Genomic DNA, 21031 nt, shown 5'->3' with positions numbered 1-21031 from the left:
TGGATGGATTCTTTTCCAAGATTCAGGTAACTGAAGTCGAAAGGTCACTGGGTTGATGATTTCTTGTATGGAAAAGGGACCGTAGTATCTGTGAGACAGTTTATTGGGGCGCAGGTGTCGAGGAAGAAGCTTCGAGGATAACCAAACCTTATCCCCTACTGAATAGGAACGTCCAGGTCTTCTTTTAGAGTCAGCATAATGTTTGACATCTTCTCGGGCCCGTTCTAGGTATTCCTTAACCGCCTTATGTACTGTGATGAGGTTTTCGATCCAGGAGTCTACTGCAGGTACTGGAGTGGGATGTGGGAGTACGGAGGGTAGGACTGGTGGATGGAATCCTTGGCTACAGAAGAAAGGACTGGTCTTGAAAGCTGAATGATCTGACTTGTTATAGGCAAATTCAGCCATATGTATTAGGAGTGACCAATCGTCCTCAACTTTGGTGGCAAAACATCATAGATATTGTTCGAGAGTCTGGTTCACATGCTCCGTGGCTCCATTGGTTTGTGGATGGTAGCCAGAGGATAGGGCACGTTGGATCCCCAGAATACAACATAATTGCTTCCAAAACTGAGATATGTACTGAGGTCCTCGGTCTGAAATGATCTTGGAAGGCAACCCATGAAGTCGGAATATGTGTTCCAGGAAAATTCTGGCAAGGTCTGATGAGGAAGGTAGTTTGGATAAGGGTGTAAAATGAGCCATATGAGTAAACAAATCAATAGTGACCATGATTGTTGTGTAGCCTCTAGCGGGTGGTAATTCCATGATAAAATCAGTGACGATGACTTCCCAGGGTCTTGTTGGTATTGCTGGTTGGAGTAGGAGTTCGGCTGGCTTCTTATTATCGTGTTTGTTCTGATTGCAAACTGCGCATGTTTGGACATGGATCCTAATATCATCCTTCATCTTGGGCCACCAAAACTGTCTTTGTACAAGATGGAGAGTGTTGGTTATCCCACGATGTATCGAATGTAAGGTATCATGACATAGACTTGTGATCCTTTATCTCAGTCCAGGAGTGGGAATGACTAGGCGATTATCTTTGAATAGATACCCATCCTTAGCTGTGGGATTCCATCTGTTATTTCTCTTGTGCTCCTTCCAGAGGTCCGAAAGTCGAGTTTGGCCTTGGATATTCTCCAGGAGAGTGAGTGCTTGGGCAACAAAGATCGTGTGAGGAAACATCTTTGGAAAGGTCCGATCCTCATAGTTTCATAGTCAGATCATCTGGAAAGGGCATCAGCAATTATGTTTTGTGATCCAGGGACATGATGGATGTGGAACTGGTACTGGGCAAAGAAGAAGGCCCAACGGGCCTGACGACTGTTCCTACACTCCAAAGATTGTAGAACTTGAAGATTTCGATGGTCCGTACGGACCTGGACTGGATGCCTAGCTCCCAGGAGTAGGTGTCGCCATTCTGTGAAGGCTTGGCGGATGGCTAGCAGTTCCTTTTCCAAGACGGAATAATGAGTCTCACTGGGCGTCAGGGTTCATGAAAGGTAAGCAATGGGGTTCTCCAATTTGTCCTCAAATTCCTGTTTAAGTACTGCTCCTGTGGCGTACTTGGATGCATCCGTCTCCACTAGGAATGGTCGGTTAATATCGGGTTGAGCCAGGATGGGGGCTTGAGTAAACTCTGTCTTTAAACGTTGGAATGCCTTGTCTTGACCTGTAGACCAGAGAAATGGAGCATCTTTCTTCAAGAGAGCAATGATTGGATGAACAATTTCAGAGAAGGACGGAATGAACTTTCGGTAAAAATTGGCAAGTCCCAGGAAAGATTGAATCTGTTTAACGGATGCGGGAGCCGGCCAAGATATTATGGCTTTTACCTTTGAAGGATCCATTCCAATTCCTTCTGGACTAAGGACAAATCCTAGGTAATGAACAGAAGTGACGTGAAACAGGCATTTCTCGGGTTTAGCTAGGAGTTTTTGTTCACGTAATCGCTGTAAGACTGCCTTAACATGCTCTTCATGCCTTAGAAGTTCCTTGGACTAGATCAAGATGTCACCCAGGTAGACGATAACGAAGAGGAACAGCATGTCCGAGTACACCCTATCCATGAAATGTTGAAAAACTGCTGGGGCATTAGCAAGTCCAAAGGGCATGACCAGATATTCAAAATGGCTGAAGGGAGTTCTAAAGGCTGTTTTCCATTCGTCACCTTCTTTTATACGAATGAGATGGTAAGCACCCCTTAGGTCTAATTTTGTGAAGATTACTGCACCTCTGACTGCTTCCAAGATATCCGAGATGAGGGGTAGAGGATAACGGTCCTTGAGAGTGCACTGATTTAGACCACGGTAGTCCAGACATGGTCGGAGTTCTTTGGTATCTTTCTTTGGAACGAAGAACAATGAAGCACCCTCTGGAGATTTGGACGGGCGTATGGTGCCATTTTCCAGGTTAGTATCCAGGTATTCTCTGAGAGCCTTCTTTTCAGGTTCAGATAATATAAAAATTCTGCTGAAAGGAATCACAGCTGTGGGTTCGGTATCGATGGCACAATCCTCTGGCCTATGAGGAGGGAGAGCTTGGACTATCACAGTCGAAAAAACATCAGAAAAGGCTTGGTAGGCCCTGGGAATCTGGATGATGTTAGAAATGGTGTCTGGACTTTGTTGGTTCTCTTGAAAGTCTCTAGAAGGCTTTGGTAAGGTATCCAGGGATAGGCACTGAGCCATACAAAATTCAGATCCAAGAAACAGTGAGCCGGCTGCCCAGTTGATGTAAGGATTGTGCCTCTGCAGCCAGGGCATCCAAAGAACCATCAGATAATGGGCTGATTTAATGAGGTCAAATTTGATTCTCTCTTGAAGGTGATTAATAGAAAGTAGAATCTCTTTAGTCTGAAGGGTAATGGGTCCTGAGGAAAGAGGCCTTCCATCAATTGCCTTTACTAGTTGCATTGTAACTCAGCTTTCATGTGGAATGTTATGAGCAGTGACCCAATCTTGATCTAGAAATACGCCCATAGCTCTGCAGTCAACTAATGCCAGGATGGGGTAGGATTCTGTCTTGGAAGGCGATAGTAGGGCCTGCAGAACCACAAGGTTATTTTGTCTAGGAGAGTTCAAGGATGGAATTGATGTGGAGCAAACATCTCTCTCCCGACAGTGTGTTCCATCTAGGACTGGGAGCTGGCGTTTCCCGAACGCCATGGAGGAGCAATGGGACATTCTCTCACAAGATGTATATCGGAGGCGCAATACATGCATAGACCAGTATGGATTCGACGCATCCTTTCCTGAGGGGTAATGGGTCCACGAAAGGCTCCTAGTTGCATAGGTTCTGGGTCTGGGGTAGAAGGAACAGTTGACTCTGCTCGAGGGGCATGTTCCATGATGGTCTTTGGGAGACTTGCCCTAGACTTCCTCTTCTCTGCTCTTCTTTCTTGGATTTGGAAATCTATCTGTAAGGATAGATCCATAAGAGCCTGGAAGGAGCTTGGGCGGGCCACCCTAGCGAGCTTCTCTTTTATTTCTTCGTTCAGCCCCCTTCGGAAGAGTGTAAAACTAGCTCCTGGAGACCAGTCTGCTTCTTTCACAAGTTGTTTGAAATGAGTAACATAGGTGAGCATATCCTGGGACCCTTGTTGAAACTCGAGTAGTCTCTCTTGAGCACTATACACCTGCTCTGGGCGATCAAATATTTCCTTAAGGGCTCTCACAAAGCCATCATAGTCATCCAGGAGAGCATCGCTTGTATTGACTAGGGGGGTTGCCCAAGTCAATGCATTTCCAGTGAGGTGTGAAATCGTAAAACCCACCTTTGCTCTAGGAGTGGAGAAGTAGTAGGGCTTGAGCGTGAAGTGAACTAAACACGAATCAAGGAAGGCGCAGAGAGTCTTGGAAGAACCGTCATACTTGTACACTATTCCACCCAATATTACATTTTCTTTGGTTGCGGAATCACGTGATAGAACTAGCTGCTTTAATGCTGCGTTCTCTGCCTTGAGGTTCTGTATCTCCATTGTTAATTCCTGCATGCCTCACATGAGGTCTTGAATGGCGGCTTCCATCTCTGAATCTGTATCATTTTTAAGGCGTCTCAATCTGTCACAAGTCTCTCCTCCCTTCTCACCTGTTTCTGTTGTGTACTTGCGACTTTCTGGGATTTCTTCTTCTTTACGGTCCGGGATTTGTATAGTCCCGAACGTCGGTCTTCGGCGTCCAGCGTGAGAGTAGCGGTTCAGTTTCCAGGAGCGTTCTACAAGTCCAGGGTAATTCCAGGAAGTAATTAAGGTACGCTCGGAGGCACGGAAGACCGTGAATCGAGCGTGGAAGGTTTTCCAAGAGATTGGGGAGGAAAGGGAACAGGAGGGAATTCAAGGGACTGGGAACAAGGAATCAAGCGAGAGCTCCGATCGAACTCCGGCTAAGCACGTCCGACTACAGGTAGCGGTAGCGTTGAGACGCGTAGAGCCGCAGGGGCGTGTCTCTTTTGTAGAATGAGCAGCGTGGAACGCATAGACTGATCCAGAGTATTCTGTTCCGGGCCACCATGTTGGAAGGATAACTGCATGCAATCCCCTGTGAGTCAGGGACCAGGAGGTCCAGAAAGGACGTAGACGACAGTTCATGACAATAAATGCCAAATTGATTTCTTACCGTGCGGGCCTCTTCATATGGGGGGGCAATTTTAACAGCACATGTGATTGCACACTAGACAGATCTAAACCCCTACCACTACCTACTGCTCCCGCCCAGTCCCCACTTAACAAAGTACTTGAAAACCTAGACCTTGCTGAGTTATGGAGAGAACGTCACCCGAACGAAAGGGAATACTCATATTTCTCATCACCCCACATGCTTTATACCAGGATTGACTACCTGCTCGTAGACAGACAGCACCTGCCTCAAATGGAATCAATAAACTACCTAGGTAGATCCATATCAGATCACTCCCCACTCCTCATGGAATGGAGGGCTTGAGGGCCCAGACCACCCATACCAATGTGGTGTATGCCGACAGAAGCCCTCACAGACGGGGCCTTTAAGGAAGACCTCCAAGATAAATTACAGGAATATCTTGACAACAATATAGGCTCCGTTAAAGGATGGGATACAGTATGGGAAGCACTGAAAGTGGTGACAAGGGGTAGGTCATCGCCAGTGCGGGGGGAATAAGGAAAACCCTACGCAAAGAACTAGAAGACTGCGAAGTGAGACTCACTCAGCTCGAATTTACCGAGCTGAAGACACGGGCGGCAGAAGACAAACTTGTCACAGTCAGGAATGACTGTCAAAAGTCATGGGCAAGATTAGCCATGTTGAACTACATAGCCAGAACCACTAGAGCACACGCATAAGGCAATACACCAGGCAAGCTCCTATCGTGGCTATGCAAAAAAGAACACCCGATCACTGAAATTAGAGCCCACAACGGCGAGATTCACAAATCACAGCTACAAATTAACGAGACATTTAGTAGATTCTACTCTAAGCTCTATAGCCACACAGCAGTTATACAAAGTGACATCTTAGACACCCTGGAAGAAATAGGCCTCCCGACACTAAATGAAGCACAGAGAGCCACCTTAAATGAAGACCTGTCGTTAGAGGACATAACTGAGGCAATTAAATCACTCTCCACGAATAAGACCCCGGGGGGTGATGGCCTGCCCCCCGAATTTTATAAAGCATACGACACGACATTGGCCCCATCCTCCTAGACGTCTTTAGGGAATCCTATGAGAAAGGGACACTGCCTAAAATAAAAGGGAGACACTGATAGTGCCGATCCCCAAACCTGGGAAACCGAGAGAAGAATGTGGGTCGTATAGACCACTAGCTATGCTTAATTGTGATATAAAAATACTAACCACTATCCTAGCCCAAAGGCTCTCGAAGGTGATAGGCACATTGGTACATGAGGACCAGAATGGGTTCATACCAGGCCGGAACACGGCAGTAAACCTACGACGCCTACAACACATAGTGGCACAAAGTGGAGACCTGTGCAAACCATATGCGGTGGTCTCTCTGGACGCCACAAAAGCTTTTGATTCCATATATTGGGAGTGGTTGCTGGAGGTCCTGAAACAATTAGGGCTGGGAACATCCTTCATTAGGTGGATAAAAATATTGTACCAGGCACCGGTAGCTAGAGTCGAGACTGGGAAGGTGGTGTCGGGACTATGGCACATCCAGAGTGGCACCAGACAGGGCTGCCCACTGTCACCTATGTTATACATACTGGGACTGAAACCGCTGGCTATATTCATGAGGAAACAATTCTTTGATGCCGGCATTAGAATAGGGGGCGAATACCACATTATTTCGCTATACTCAGATGATGTTCTATTATACCTGAGAGACCCCCACCTTAACCTACCAACAATCCTAGAGGTCCTAAAGAACTTTGCCCGGGTGTCCGAGATCTCCTTCAACAAGGAGAAGTCCAGCATATTCCCCTTGGCCAACTTAACTGCACTGACCGAAACCGATCTTCTGACGGTGGGAATCCAATGGAAACTCCACACCTTCAGATACCTGGGAATCAACATATGGCACACGCCCGAACAAACACACGGGGGCAACACCCAGGTTGCGATACACAGGCTCAGAAAGTCAATGAAATTCTGGTCAAAACTACCACTATCACTGATGGGCAGAGCAGCAATTACCAAAATGATAGTCCTTCCAAGATTCCTCTATTTCTTCCACACCATACATTACCTCATCCCATCTCCTTCTTCCGGGTGTTAGAAAAATTACTAAGGGAGCTACTGTGGAACAACTCCAGACACAAAATATCCCTAGATATAGTGATACTGCCATATACAACAGGCGACAGGCGGAATCCAGCTCCCAAACCTAAGCAAATGCTACCTAGCTGCACAGCTAAGTCACATAGCCAAATGGATGGCTGATGAAGATACTTCGGAAACCAGCCTACTCAGGCAACATATAACCTCGCGAATTTGAAGAAAATATTATGGGTCCCAGAGGGATGCCTGGGGGAAACCCCGATGTTAGTGGAGCTAGGAAAGAAAGTATAGGCTAGAGCCCAGAAGCACACAGAAGGGACACACCCCTACTCTGCAGACATACCAATCGCGGCAGGGGTATGTAAGGGAAGGGCGGACCTAACCCGAATGAGACAATGGGAGAGACACAGTATTTATACCTGGGGCGACCCATACGCAGATGGAACTTTTAGAGAATTTGAGACAATGATGGCCGACGAAGGCCTACCCAGTGGCCAATTTCTATGATATAGAAGAGTCAGGGAAGGTGCCAAAGCACAATGGAAAGAGTGGCCAGGCGAGCGAGAACCAGACCCATTGATCATGCTACTATACAACCTAGGGGACGGCTGGAAACCAATGTCCAGGCTCTACGCCCAACTGTCAGATAGACCCAACCCCAAGAGTGAGACCCTGAAATCCAGATGGGAGGCAGACCTGGGAGAATAAATCACTGAAAAGGAATGGCAAAGGATCTTGGCACACCCTAGAGAAGTGTTGAGAAATGCACGGTTCAGGCTGATCCAATTGCAGATCCTTTACAGAACGTACATGACGCCAGGAAGGATAGCCAAGATCAATAAGACCAACGCCCCGCTATGCCCCCGATGCAACTCAGAAAAGGCGGGAATGATGCATATGTTTTGGGGATGCCCGAAGATTCAAAACTTCTGGTCCAGAGTGGGGCAAGCTTACAGAACTGCAGGAGTAACAAGATACAAATGGTCCCCGAAAGAATGCTTACTCGGCGCATATCCAAGAATAAGCAAAATACGCCATGTAGTGAAACTTATGGACATGACATGTGTGCTGGCCAAAAGAGCCATAGCCATGACATGGAAGTCTCCCAAAGGCCCGCACTTTGAGAAATGGTACAGAGAGCTAGAACATTGGACAGGGGCCGAAACCAAGTTATGGGGAGAGGGAATAGACAGAGGGGGAGGAGAGGCTAGCTCAACATACGAAGCCTGGAAAGCACTAATACAAGATATGTTTCACCCGTCAGACGACAAACCCCCCTGAACTACCCTCTGATCAACAAGACGACGTTGAACTGCACTTACAACCAAACATCCAATGACTACACCCCCTGAACTATTAAACCTGGTACTGCTCTGCCAGTTTGATACCTGGAAAACTTTAATGTTGTGGCAAGAAGACTAGTTGTTTAATTAATTTGTTAGTTTGAGTTTATATTTTCCCCCTTCCCCTTATTGACAAGGAGTTTGTTAATCGATTACTGTGCAAATGTAAATAAGGAAAATGCCAATAAATTACTTTGAAAATAAAAATAGTGAAGGTCAGAAAGACCACGCCAATTATTCAAGGTCCTGCATGCTAGAGGTGAGTGGATGATGAATGTTTGGAATGACTGGTAGAGAGCCAGGATCAGTATCAGAGGGGTTGGGGGTAGCGAGAGGGGCGGTGTCTATAGATGGAGTATACATACTAGAACTCAAAGGGAATCAGTCAGAATTTTGAGGGCATTGCTTCAATGCACGTCTGCTGGGAGAATACGTTCTCAGTCACTATAGAGTACATTGGCGACCTGCACCTCTGTGAGCCCCTGTACTTTTGAGACCATATAATTTGTTATTTTATTAGTATAGAATTGAAGAGTGTACCTTGAGGTGATACCATTTCACTGTTCAGTGCGTCTGTGTACCATGTATGAGAAAAGATTGGTGAACCTGTAGGTGGAGCACATTTACGCCTATTCAGAGAGAACTTCCAGATCTGATAGGACAGATCTCACCCCTTCGTTCCTTGGTGGTGTGAGTCCTGCACATATTCCAGAAGGTGATAAAGGGAGCTACATGAACAAGTTGCTGACAGACATTTTAGATTCTGGGCAACAGTGACAGCCATAATGTGCATTAAAGGGAACAGTAATGTTACAAATAAAACAAAGGTTTATCTAACTAAATAGTGCCTCCTCAATCCATTAAACAAAAGGAATTTCCACCTGCTGTCACTCTAAGGCAGCAGCAGAAATAATTAATATTGTCTGTGCCCTCAAGAAGGCAATATGTAAGCAATACGCCCCAATCTGGGGGGGCATTACCGTTTCAGGTAATGCCCTGGGGCTCATAGTTAAAGGTCCGAGCAAAGCGAGGGCCTTAACGTAGGCCCCAGGGCACTACCTGAGGTGATAATGTCCACCCCCGAGTGAGGAGCTTATTGCTATTATTACTCCAACCGTTGGGCTAGGGTACTAACAGAATCTTTTCAGAAGTTGTGAAATGCTCTCAGTGTTTCACAAATGAAAAGAAAAAGAGGAAAAAAAGATGGCCACCATGTAATGGGGAGACGGAACTGGCAGCCATTCAAAAAAGAAGATAAAAGTAAATACAAAAGATGGCCGCCATGGAATGGGGATAAAGGACTACACATAGTCCGTTTTCCCTTTCCCTGGCAGCCATTCAAAAGTAATTTAAAAAGATTAAACACAGAAAAGGGCTGCCATGGGAAGGGAGAATGGACTACATGTAGTCCCTTCTCCCTTTCCATGGCAGCCAGACGCGAACATCGAGGGACGCGGAAGAAGTGCAGGTAAGGCTTTGTCAGGCTGGTAACTACCCGGCGAGGGCCAATGAGATTGCATGTTACAATCTCATTGTCCTTTGTCGGGTTCTAATAAGGATTGTGAGCTGCCAAAAGAAGTTTGTGTTGAAACAGTTGTATGAATGTTTCGAACTCAAACACCTATATTAAAGATTAACTGGTGTTTTTTTTCTCTGACATATTATTTTTAAAACATCTGATATGATCAATTTACTTGCAATATCCTGGTGAGTGTTTTCTCTGACCTGATTTCATTTTGAAAATAGCTTTCAATTTTGGTAATTTGTGTCCCTTTACTTGCATTTGAATGCTGAGTGGTTTCTCTTATCTGATTTCATTAGAAAAGTGTTAAGTTAGACACATTCTGACAATTTTCTTGTATTGGTTTGATGAATGCTTTACATCACCCAATTACATATGCAGGGGGCATTTCCCTTATTAACCAGTTTGCCACAATTTCCTATTTTCTGGAAAATGCTTTTTTTCTACTTGCCATCTTTGATTAAATAATTGTACTTCTCAGTTTAAAAATGTGACTTTTCTCTATTGATTGTTAAGGAATGACTGTAGGATCAGGTTGGGTGTTCACAGGTCAACTGCGATCACATTACCCTGTCATTACCCTGGCATGGTCACATACTACCAAGATATCCCATGACGACGTTCAGCCAGTCCTCGTTTATTTTTTCTCCACATCCTCCCTCTCAAATGCCAACGCAACCTACGACTCACATCTAAAGGTGGTCCTCTTTATTCCTCTCAAAATCACCCGAACCTCTACATTATCTAATCATGCCCTCATTTCCTGAACCTTTGTCTTGCAATCCTCTTGACATGCTTTCCCCTTGGAAAACATTTACTGAGAAGAACATGCACACAAAATGATTCACTTTGAGTGTAACATGCTCATGGTCATCAATCATGCTCTCTAACGCAAGCGTGAGAGTATTGTGATGCACAGAGACTGTTGAATTTCAGCATCAGCTCAAATTCTACTAAGTAATGGTATCAGGAGCTAAAAAGCATATTATTCTAACAGGATTGCAACTACGACTCCCATCATGCCATCTTTTGCATCCACCTCATGTGCTGCTCTTGCTTGATTCATGCTCCTTTGGATCCTGTGGCAAACCCCACATGTGCATCCTCTACTTAAAAAAATGCTCCTGAGACCTAGTAGTTAAGAACCATCCTATATGGGCTATCAGAAGATTGTAGTAACAATCCCAGAGCATGCCACCTATCATCAACCCGTACATGTGCTAAATTGGGAACCCCAAAGGCGGGGGCACTCGTTCAGCCCTGATCCCTCACTTAGGTGATGTGTCAAGTTACAGTGCAATTTCTCTGTGGCAAGCAAAGAGGGCACATCTAGGGCAGGCTAAGCAGCCTAGAGACACAATGTGGCAAAGAAAGAACTTGACAAAAGAGCATGCAGGGAGCTGGGGAAAGGGATTGGCATAGAGGATGGAGAGGAAAGGGCTGCATGGTTGGCCTTGGTATTTTCTTTGTTGCAGAGGAGAAAGGTCAACAGTGGAACTTTGGAAACATATCTGCTGCAGAAAGAAATGCAGAAAATGTATCATGCATGGTGAAATCAGCCCAGTGAACCTACTGCATCCTGCATGCAGGCTATGCCAATTGGTAAAGTAAGATATGGCGTGCTGCCGTCAATCACCTGGTTCTTCTCTACCTGCTTTCTTCTCCCATCGCAGACCCTCCCTAACTTTGGTTTTCCCTCAGGGCTGAAGTCTCTCACCATTATTATTTAACATTTGCATTTAACCCCTAACCTCTTTAATCATCTCCTTTGACATGACATGCTACATTCATACCAATGATACCCAAATCGCCATAAAAATCAACAGACTATTTCTAATTGTGATAGCCCAAGCAGATGTCTCCTTGAAGTAGATCACTAAATAATGTTCAATTGTGATAAGCTAAACCCAGAACTTCTGATTCACCTACCTTTTGTAAGACCTCTTTTCTACCCGAGAATCTTAACTGGCCTCCTCATCTAGACTTCTCCCAGCCCCTTCTAAGACAATGAAAAAAGGTAGCCACCTTTCTTGAAGAAAACCTAACCCAGATTTCCCAAGTCACTGCAACATCTCTTTTTTACCTTAAAACACTGGAGTAAATACTATCCTTCCTTCTCTTTTCTGCATCCATCCACACACTCCTGGCACATATACACTCACACCTGGATCATACAGTTGGAACTCAGGTATGCCTAATATGAAGACCCCTGCACATTCTAAACACTGTGGTAAATTCACCCAGTTGCTCTTGATCCTTCGCTGAATCCTGCTCTTTCCAAATAACTTTGAAAGCACTTTGCCTCTCCCACTGAAACTTGCATGGCATAGAGCCAGAATGTACACAACCCAGACTGGGCCAATATCAACCTTACCTGTCATTTGGGCTCATGTGTTTCTCTCTGATGTTTCTCAACATCTACACTTGGGCTCCTTCCCTCTCTTTACCTCAATCTAAAATCACCTCTCCTAAGTGTCCCCTCTCTTGCCTATTCTTTGCGATCTGGATCGTTGACATCTCTTCCCCAATAGAAATAGGTTGGTGTCCTATGAATTCGGTGCTGACGACCCCTAGCTCTAGATCCATATCATGGATTCCAAAACACACTCATATGACCTTGCAAATTATTTGATAGCCATTGAGAACTGGGTGGCAGCATCTGGTTATGGCTTATTAAAGAGTGAACGGAAATCCTCCTTTTTGACTCCACCAGAATCTTGAATTCTATCTCCCCTTAGCTTGGCATCCTTGACTTCAGACCGCACATAACTTGTGTTTTTGGCATATGTCTTTAATTGGTGGTAGGTTACTGGTGGTGGTAGCACACAAGCCACATCCCAATGAAGGGACACTGAAAGTTCATTTTCAATGGGGCATAACGTTAGTAGAAGGTGTAAAAGCCACAAATGCTGGGGATCCCTATGGAGCCTGCATGCTTTATGCACCAGCATAAAACCGGGGTACAATTTACAGATCCATTGTAAATGCTTCTTGCCTGCCATGGAAGGCAGCGTTTACCATTTCACCCGGCCTACCATGCATGCATGGCAGGTAGCATTCAATTGTAATTTTAAGCGCTGCCTGTAATGCAAGTATGGTAGGTAACGTTTACTCATTTGCACTGCTGGGTGCATATGTGCAGGATAAAAGGTAGCATACATGCAGGTATGCTGCCTTCTGCCCCCCTCATTGAATTCCGCCGTGCAAATGACCAAAATGTATGGACTGGAACAACATGAGCTCTCATGTGTTTGAAAAATGACCATCTACCATTCTATGATAGATTTGGTAGAGCCTCCCCTGTGACAGTTATAGCGCAAAGTTACACGACCAGAAAGTCTTGTGATTGTAATAAATCTTATAAGCAAGTTGGACTTTGAGGTGTGGTGAACTTGCACTAGGCCCTCAGCTCCAAACGTATGTGGTGATAGGGGACACTACGAATAGGCAATCACGTGATATGTGGGGTTCCAGGAGGAGCTATAGTCGATAGAATAAATAGACATTAATGTACATAGCCACTCTAGCTTTGATTAACTACAAGCAATCGGGCAGAATAACTAAACAAACATTCAAAGTGCACATCCCATAATTGAAAGACTATCATACAATACCGACACTTCCAACTGAACAGTGTGTTCTAGCAAAAGAGATGGTAGTCTAGCAATTATGAAGGTGACCAGGACATGTGACAATAGACAAAGCAGACATAGCTCTGTTTTGGCATTTTGTGTTTTTTTAATTTTTATTTATGGAGAACCATTGCTCTAAAATTCCACCTTTCAAATGTATCACTTGTAAAAAAAAAAAAAGAAAAAAAAATGACGCCTGTAACGTTCTCTGTGTGATTTAGCGTCGTGTGCTCAAGCCTGTGCTTTTCCTTCTCAGCCCCTGAAAATGCACTGCAAGACTTGTGCTCTGGTAACAAGCTCCGGACACCTGCTAGGAAGCCAGCAGGGGGATACGATTGACCAGACGGAGTGCGTCATACGGATGAATGATGCGCCTACACGAGGCTACGGGAAGGACGTTGGCAACAAGACCAGCCTCCGCGTCATCGCGCACTCCAGCATCCAGCGGATTTTGAGAAACCGCAATGAACTGCTAAACACGAGCCAAGGGACAGTGTTCATATTTTGGGGCCCCAGCACCTACATGCGGAGAGACGGGAAGGGCCTGGTGTACAACAATCTACAGCTTATGAACAAGTTACTACCTCAATTAAAAGTGCACATAATCACACGTCATAAGATGCTCCAATTCGATGACCTCTTTAAAAGGGAAACAGGAAAAGACAGGTAAGATATCAGCGATCCATACCATGTGATACGTTCTCACCTTGTTCACGGCAGCAATGTTTTCAAATCTATTGTTTGAAAGGAAAGGCTGACATGTGCATTTCTGGAATTATTGAAGCACGTGGAATACATTTGTGACAGATCTTTATCAGAAAATTCTTTAAAATGCAGTGCACTAAATGTGACCTACATCTGAGATACTCAATGTATCGGGTGCTCTTGCGCAGGGGTGTTGCTAAGACTGGAAAAGATCCGGGGCTACGCTAATTTTGGGACTGTCGGGGCTGGTGGCTAGCTAGACTTTTTGGTTGTAACCCCTGAGCTTCGATCCGGGGCTACAACCAAAAGACCCAGGGCTATAGCCCCCGCAGCTCCCTCCTAACAACGCCTCTGCAGTCTTGCCTGACTATTGGTCACTGCAGAGTCTCTACAGGCTCTCACAGTGTAAATCTGGAACTTGTGGGGCATGATTTGAGGGTGGTGCAGGGCTCAAGTAGAGGGTATACACGGGTGGATGAAGTCCACCCACTTTTTTCAGAGGGCATCTTGATATGCTAATTTCCGGTGATACCACATTGAATTGATATGTTAAAGAGCCCCCTCTCACTTTTATATAGCACTTGACCCCTGGGGTGTTGAAATCATGGGCTTTTCTTTTGGGCCACTCCCCGGTACTGGGGCTTCTTGGGGGGATCTTTGGTTGAATAGCACTGGTTACAGGCACCTGCATAGCCTGAACATCAGCTGGAGCTGACCTCAAAGATTTACCATGGCCTCTGCAAATACCTTCCCATGTTTGGTGCTGGATATACAGGGCACTTCCCTCTGCTGCAAAAGAATTTTTGAAACTGTGGACATGTCCAGCAGACTTAATATCGAAGACTGGGTAACGTGGATGGCTCTCCTAGCCAGTTATTAGAGGACTATGTGTGCTATGCCTCGGAGACCTAATGGTTATGAGGAGATGTGGGGCATGGCTGCTTAATGTCCCCTTGCTGTCCTGCTTGGCACCCTTTGGAATGCTCTTACTCCAGCTTTATCTCCCTGTCTCTGTGTGTATGTTACCCTGGACCAGATGTTGAAGGGATTTAGGTGCCTTGTTGAAGGTATGATAGGTTCAGCTTGAAGGACTTTCGATATTAACAAAAGGACGTTTACACCAATTCATTGTGTAGTTGTACACCTCTAGTATGTCCCGTTCTTGCTATAGGTCCACTATGTGATACTTAAATATACTTATGAAAGTGTCAAGTCTATTTTCCTTAAAAATTGGTTGTGGATGCCTTACTGAAACACTTCATGTTATGTACATAACCTGCTTTTGGAGTACTGTTATCAGTTTTACCTATAATTCTCAACGAAAACAAAATAAAAATAAAATGCAGAGACACACTAATATATGTTAGAACATCATATGTCACTTTAATATAGATAAATAAAATGTGCTACTGTGCATTTTATCTGTTTTCTGTGAGACATAAAAAACATATTTTGATTTTGGACATATTTTCAACTGGCCACATTTGTATTTTTAGCGCATATCACAGGGTGCAACATAGAGACCGTATCCTTCTAATGAAAGGAGAATAAATTGGCCGAACCCCAAAAGTATTACCCAACAGGGCACATTAGAAGAAATGTAACAATTTCCCCCAATTAGAGCCCATTTACTTGGTGGACAGCAGGGATACGTAACCTTTTGCTCGACAAGTGTTTTGCACAGCAGCTCCCATCAGTCCTGTCAATGATGGATGGTTATGGGAGATGCAGTCCAAAACATCTGGGGAGCCAGAGGTTTCAGGCCACTGCTGTAAAGCCCTATATAAATGAACTCCACACTCTGGCGTTGTCATTGCACAATATGCATTGGCAGACACCTCAAAGGAGATCAACGTTTAATTCTGATCTCCTCCTTGGATGATCTAACCATTCTGAAATCTCTGTGAACGTTTTCCAGGGAAGCAGAAGGGTCGCAAGGCCACTGCAAGTCTTTCTGCAGCAATGGGTTAATTGCTGCATACAACTTGTGGACCCGCCTTCTCCCGCCTATGAAATATGGGGCCTGCAGGCACACATTGTTAGAGCTGATGCTAAGTCTGCAGATCAAAGCATGTACTCTTCACTGGCTCATCCAAACAGTGGGCCTGCGCCCAATGCAGAGGCTGGAATTGCATGGAATGGTACTGCTGGCGCATAATAGTCCCACGCCTGGCATGACTATTCACCAGCAATACTTTACGCCATATGTCCCAGCTCTTTTAAAGATCAAGAATACCTTATTACAGTGCGGAGGCATCTGGATCAAGGTTTTTCCCTTTAGTTTCTGTCTCCTTACAGGGTCTGAGATGTATCCCAGAGCGGGTGTGCAGCATTCCTTACCCCTCTTACTCTGGACCATGCCAGTGCATGAGGTATAGCCATCAGCATGCTACTAGCTTCTCTTCCTTCATGATCAGTAGTCTGGACTCACACTTTCCCAGCCACTGGTTTTTATTTTTTTATTTATTCTGAATAGCAGAGTTGGTTGGCTATTGAAAGATTAGGCTCCTGAATGGTCTTGGTTTTTCCACCCCCAACCCTGCCTTGCCATTGGTTATAATCTGGTTCAAGGTGGACCTTGCCCGGTGTATCCCCCTCCTCTATATTTTGCAGCTGGTACTTGTTATATTTCCCCTCTCATAATGCTTTTGGATGATCCTCTTCTAGTGGTGTCTGAGGGATGGAGTAGCCCTTTTGCCAACGTGCAATCATCCGTGCCACGGCAGCCCAGCAGTTGTGTGGAGGGAGCACAATCCCTTCTGTGTGAGTGTTAAAGTCAGGGACTGATTCCGTGGTTTGTATGCAGGGGACGTATAAAGTGCAAACCTAGCTGAGAATTACAAAAGTGCTTCCTATAGGGGACACACCCAGATGTAATAGGAAAGGTGTGGGGTTGTCAGAGGTAGTTGGAATACATGGGGGAGTTTCAGAAGAGGAGAAGGCACATTGAGTGGAGTGACCAGTGTTTACCAAGTTATTCTTTGAAGAGTGGGGTCTTCAGATCCATCCCGAAGTACAGGATGGAGGGGGGGTCAGTCTTCCCTGCCTTGCTAATCTGTTACAGAAACAGGGTGTCTAGCATGTACAGTCCTCCTTCTGACATGTTTACCCTTTGCAGTTCTTTGTTTCCAGTCTGGGAATGTTGTAGCCTCTAGTGGTGCATTGTGCTCTGGACATGGCATGTTGAGTAGAGTTTTGATTGTGACTGCTTGGCTGTCCTGAACAGAACACATGCATGATGTGGTTACCAATGCAGCTCCTTTAGAATGGGGTGATTCGGTTGAATGTTCCTAGTCCTTGGTTTAGGCAGGCGGAAGCATGCTGCATGGACTTCAGAGAGAGCAGGTGGGAAACTTGTACGGCTGTAAGTAGCGTATTGCTGGTGAGTGCTGCTCTGAGGGCAGAGCAGCGGGGAAGAACAGGTACTGACTCATGAATGCACACCAGGGATGCCGTTACTGTGCTCCTATGGTCCCTTACCAGTTCTGCTCTGATTTCCCACCGGCTGATCTGGATGCTCAGGGGTCACATAGCTTGCATTACCACGCACTTGGGAAGATCGGGTTCTGAAGACTGCCTGCACTGGATGCCTAGTTACTAAGGTGAATAGGGGGCACCTGTCACCCTTATCTCAGACTTAGACCTGTGTGATTGGAGTGGTATGTAATTATTCCACAGCAGGCCTTTTCAATGTGATGTCATCACACAGAACAGTGTTGGTGTTAGTTCAGCCCCAGCTGAGTATAAAACAACATATCCTCGCAATCCTGAACACCACCATAAATATCAGTCACTCATAGTTGCTCGCACAACCACCCAAATTCACATTGATTATGGCAACTTTGTCTAGAAGAACCTACTGTACTAGAACCTGAAAAGTCGAAACATTGCACCTTTGAGACCTGAAGCCCAAAAAAGGAGAGCGTGTGAGACCAATCTAAAACATTGACACCAGATGTGCATAAATTAGAGAGCAACATTTAGAACACAGTGCAGCCTTCACAAAGCTTAAGGGGCATTGGGGGTCATTATAAGTGAGGCGGTAAGGGGTTAACAGCACCGGTAAAGGTGCCGGAGCCATCAACCCCTTACCGCCTCATTACGAGTCTGCTCGGGGGAACCCGCTAAGGGCACCTGGTTTTACCAGGTGCACTTAGCGGGTCCCGCGAGCAGACACGGGTGCTAACAATGGGCCCGTTATTAACGGGCCCTTTGTTAGCACCCTCCCCATTCCCATTGAGCCCTATGGGGCCTCGAATGGGAATGGGGATGTACCGGGTCCAGGTTCCTTGAATGAGGAATTACCGGGCCCTCCAAGTTTGGAATGGCCCGGTAATTTCTCATTTAAGGAACCCGGACCCGGTACCCGGTAAGGGGGTAGCCATGCCGCTATTAGCGGCATGGTTACCTCCTACCGTGTAATGGCCCCCATTGTCTCACATTACCTCAAAACACCCGACACCCCACTTGCCTAAGACCCCTCTCACATCTGAAACTACCACACAAACCTGTGAAGTGAAACTTCTGGAACGCCAACCCAATCCTCCCACGCCACGGTACCACTAGACAAAATATGCTGATCCACCTTAAGTACAAAGAAATAATATTAATTCGTTTGTTTATGGATGCATAACCACCCACCTCCCCCCACCCCAGACAGGAAATGGAGGCCACTAACAAGGTGTTTGTAAATCATATTCTCAAACAGAAACCCCTGTACTGTTTAAAATCAATGCTCATGACCCCTTCAAGAAATAGAAAAAAAAAAAAAATGGCTGTGCATACTAATTTGTATTTTTCTATTTATGAGTTATGTCTTCTCATTCTGTGGCTCACACTATCTACAATCTATATACGTCTGTTCTGCATGTACCCTTTGTGGCAATGCTGCTCAGGATTTATTCTACTCTAATGATAATGAAGATTACCAAGACTTACACAGCTCAGGGTTTCTTGATTCGATTAAATCAAAAAATGAGTCATGGGCGCCCCTCGATAAGAAAAAACACAGCAAAAATTGCCTGTTCTATGGGATGGTTCCCACTCTAGAGTATGCAGGCACATTTTAGCTCACTGTACCTGTCAGAGATGGGAAATACCTATTTGCATATCAGTCTTTGACCCTCCCACATGGGCAGTCCAGCACCGAAATGCTATAGCAATTCCCTTCTGAACAAGAGTACCAACAGCAACCCAGTACACTTGTTTCAGCCTTGTTAGGCATCATCAGTGAGTTGGAGCTGTGCCTCTCTGAGCACAGTGTGCAAGGGGTCCACGTCTGGATGACCCTAGGACACTTAGGATGACTAAACCTAAGGCCCTTGAACAAATCAAAACATTAGTCATGGAAACCCCTCTATGAGAACGAACACAGCAAAAATGGCCTATTCTATGGGATGGTACCCACTCTAGAGTCCACAGCCACATTTTAGCTCACCGTACCTTTGTGGCTGCAGCCTCTAGAGTGGGTACCATCCCATAGAACAGGCCATTTCTGCCTTGTTTGTTCTTATAGAGGGGCGCCCATGACTAATTTTTTGATTGATTCTATTAAAGACACAGAGGAGAGGATTATGGTACTTTTCCTGTAATTCCACTCTTCAACAGCATTTAAAAACTTGAACTTTTCTTCTTTTTAAACTAGAAAACATTACTAACTAAAACTACCCTTTCCCAATAATCCCTTTTTTTAGTAGTTTTCCTGTTAAAACAATCCAACCAGTGAGGGTCCACTCTTCCTCACAAGTCTCTTTTGGGTGCTCCCAACGGCCCCCTACTCGGACACTCATAAGGAATCCGATGAAAACAAGCTGAAGAATCCCAACACTTGTCTGCACTTCGATTGACCCCATGCCAGCTATCCTCATCCATTCTTCTGCTCCTCACCTGTCATAAGAGGACAACAACAATTAGGATAGGCAATGTGCCACTCACACCGTCATCACAAATCAACTGTGCAACAGTGAATCATATTCAGGAAGGGATAATACTCACCTCCATGTCTTTAATAGAATCAAGACGCCCTGAGCCGTAATCCTGGATATACCAGTGGCAAAAGCCTTGGAGGCCATGGCTCCCCTTACTGAATGAGCTACAAACCCACCAACAGCCATGCCTGCCAAAGACATCAACTCTCACACCCATCTGGCTATGGTAGCAGAAGCTACTGCATGAAAACGCTTCCTGCATGCAATTAACAATTGAGAAACACCCTTCGGCCTCACTTCTGCTGTCCTGACCTCATACTGGTTGATACATCTCACCACAAACAGCTTTGTGTTCCTGGGGAAATACAGATAGGATACCACTGAGGAATTGCTCTTTGTGTGCTTCGCAAATGGGAAATGAAACACCGTGCTGGAAGGAAACCTTTCTGTCCATCTCCAGAGCTTTCACATCCAATACCCTTCGACATGAAACCAGACACAGCCACATCACTAGCTTTCCGGACAACTGGCTGTCCGTAAACATCTTGTTGCCTGGCCATTGGCTCAACAACTTAAACACCATTGAATCATCCACCATCTCATGCCCTGCTGAAATGGCTGACCCGTATACCCCTATTGTTCTAAAAGCGTTGCCGTCAATCATGAGAGATGCTAAGAAATTCAGCACTTGCACTACAGGGTCAGAAACGGGATGAACACACTTCTGTCCACGCCATGCTTCCCAAACTGGCCATGCAGAATTATAGCTCCTTACCTTAGATGGGGCCCAAGATACTTTGATGAACTCTGCATTGCTTTCTGAAATTCCTGGCATACTCCATCTATGCCGGAAACCCTGCTGCTAGCAAACTGAAGTTGCCTGACTCCACTAACGGATACCTGGCTCCCACCGGGTACGTCAGGTGGTCCGCTCTTCTCGGAATCATCCTCAGGAAATCCAAAGAAAGTTCCATCAGAACTGGAAATCACATCTGCGATCTCCAGTCTTGAGCAATCACTTCTACCTCTGCTCTTTCTCTGCAAATCTTTGCTTATGACTTCACTAGCATTGCGAATGAGGGAAATGCCTAATGCAATGCTCACGTCCATTCTTGCAGGAAAGCATCTGTCCTCAGTGCCCCGGGGTCTAACCTCAAACTGAAATACTGTTCTCTCTGTGT

At 45.5% G+C, this 21031-nt stretch overlaps 1 protein-coding gene across 4 annotated transcripts in view; it reads left to right on the top strand.

The window, feature by feature from the left end:
* ST6GALNAC5 (ST6 N-acetylgalactosaminide alpha-2,6-sialyltransferase 5) overlaps window positions 1-21031 on the top strand; it is an 830159-nt gene that overhangs the window by 534696 nt on the left and 274432 nt on the right. For all 4 annotated transcript variants that reach the window (XM_069641675.1, XM_069641677.1, XM_069641676.1 and 1 more), the window contains one exon: window positions 13475-13884. In XM_069641675.1, coding sequence (XP_069497776.1) covers window positions 13475-13884 — 410 coding nt within the window. The remainder of the gene's footprint in view (window positions 1-13474; window positions 13885-21031) is intronic.

The sequence above is a fragment of the Ambystoma mexicanum genome, chromosome 1q (assembly GCF_040938575.1).
Source record: "Ambystoma mexicanum isolate Mex_15411 chromosome 1q, UKY_AmexF1_1, whole genome shotgun sequence".
In the NCBI taxonomy this organism is placed as follows: Eukaryota; Metazoa; Chordata; class Amphibia; order Caudata; family Ambystomatidae; genus Ambystoma; species Ambystoma mexicanum.
This window is presented reverse-complemented; position numbering and strand designations above follow the sequence as displayed.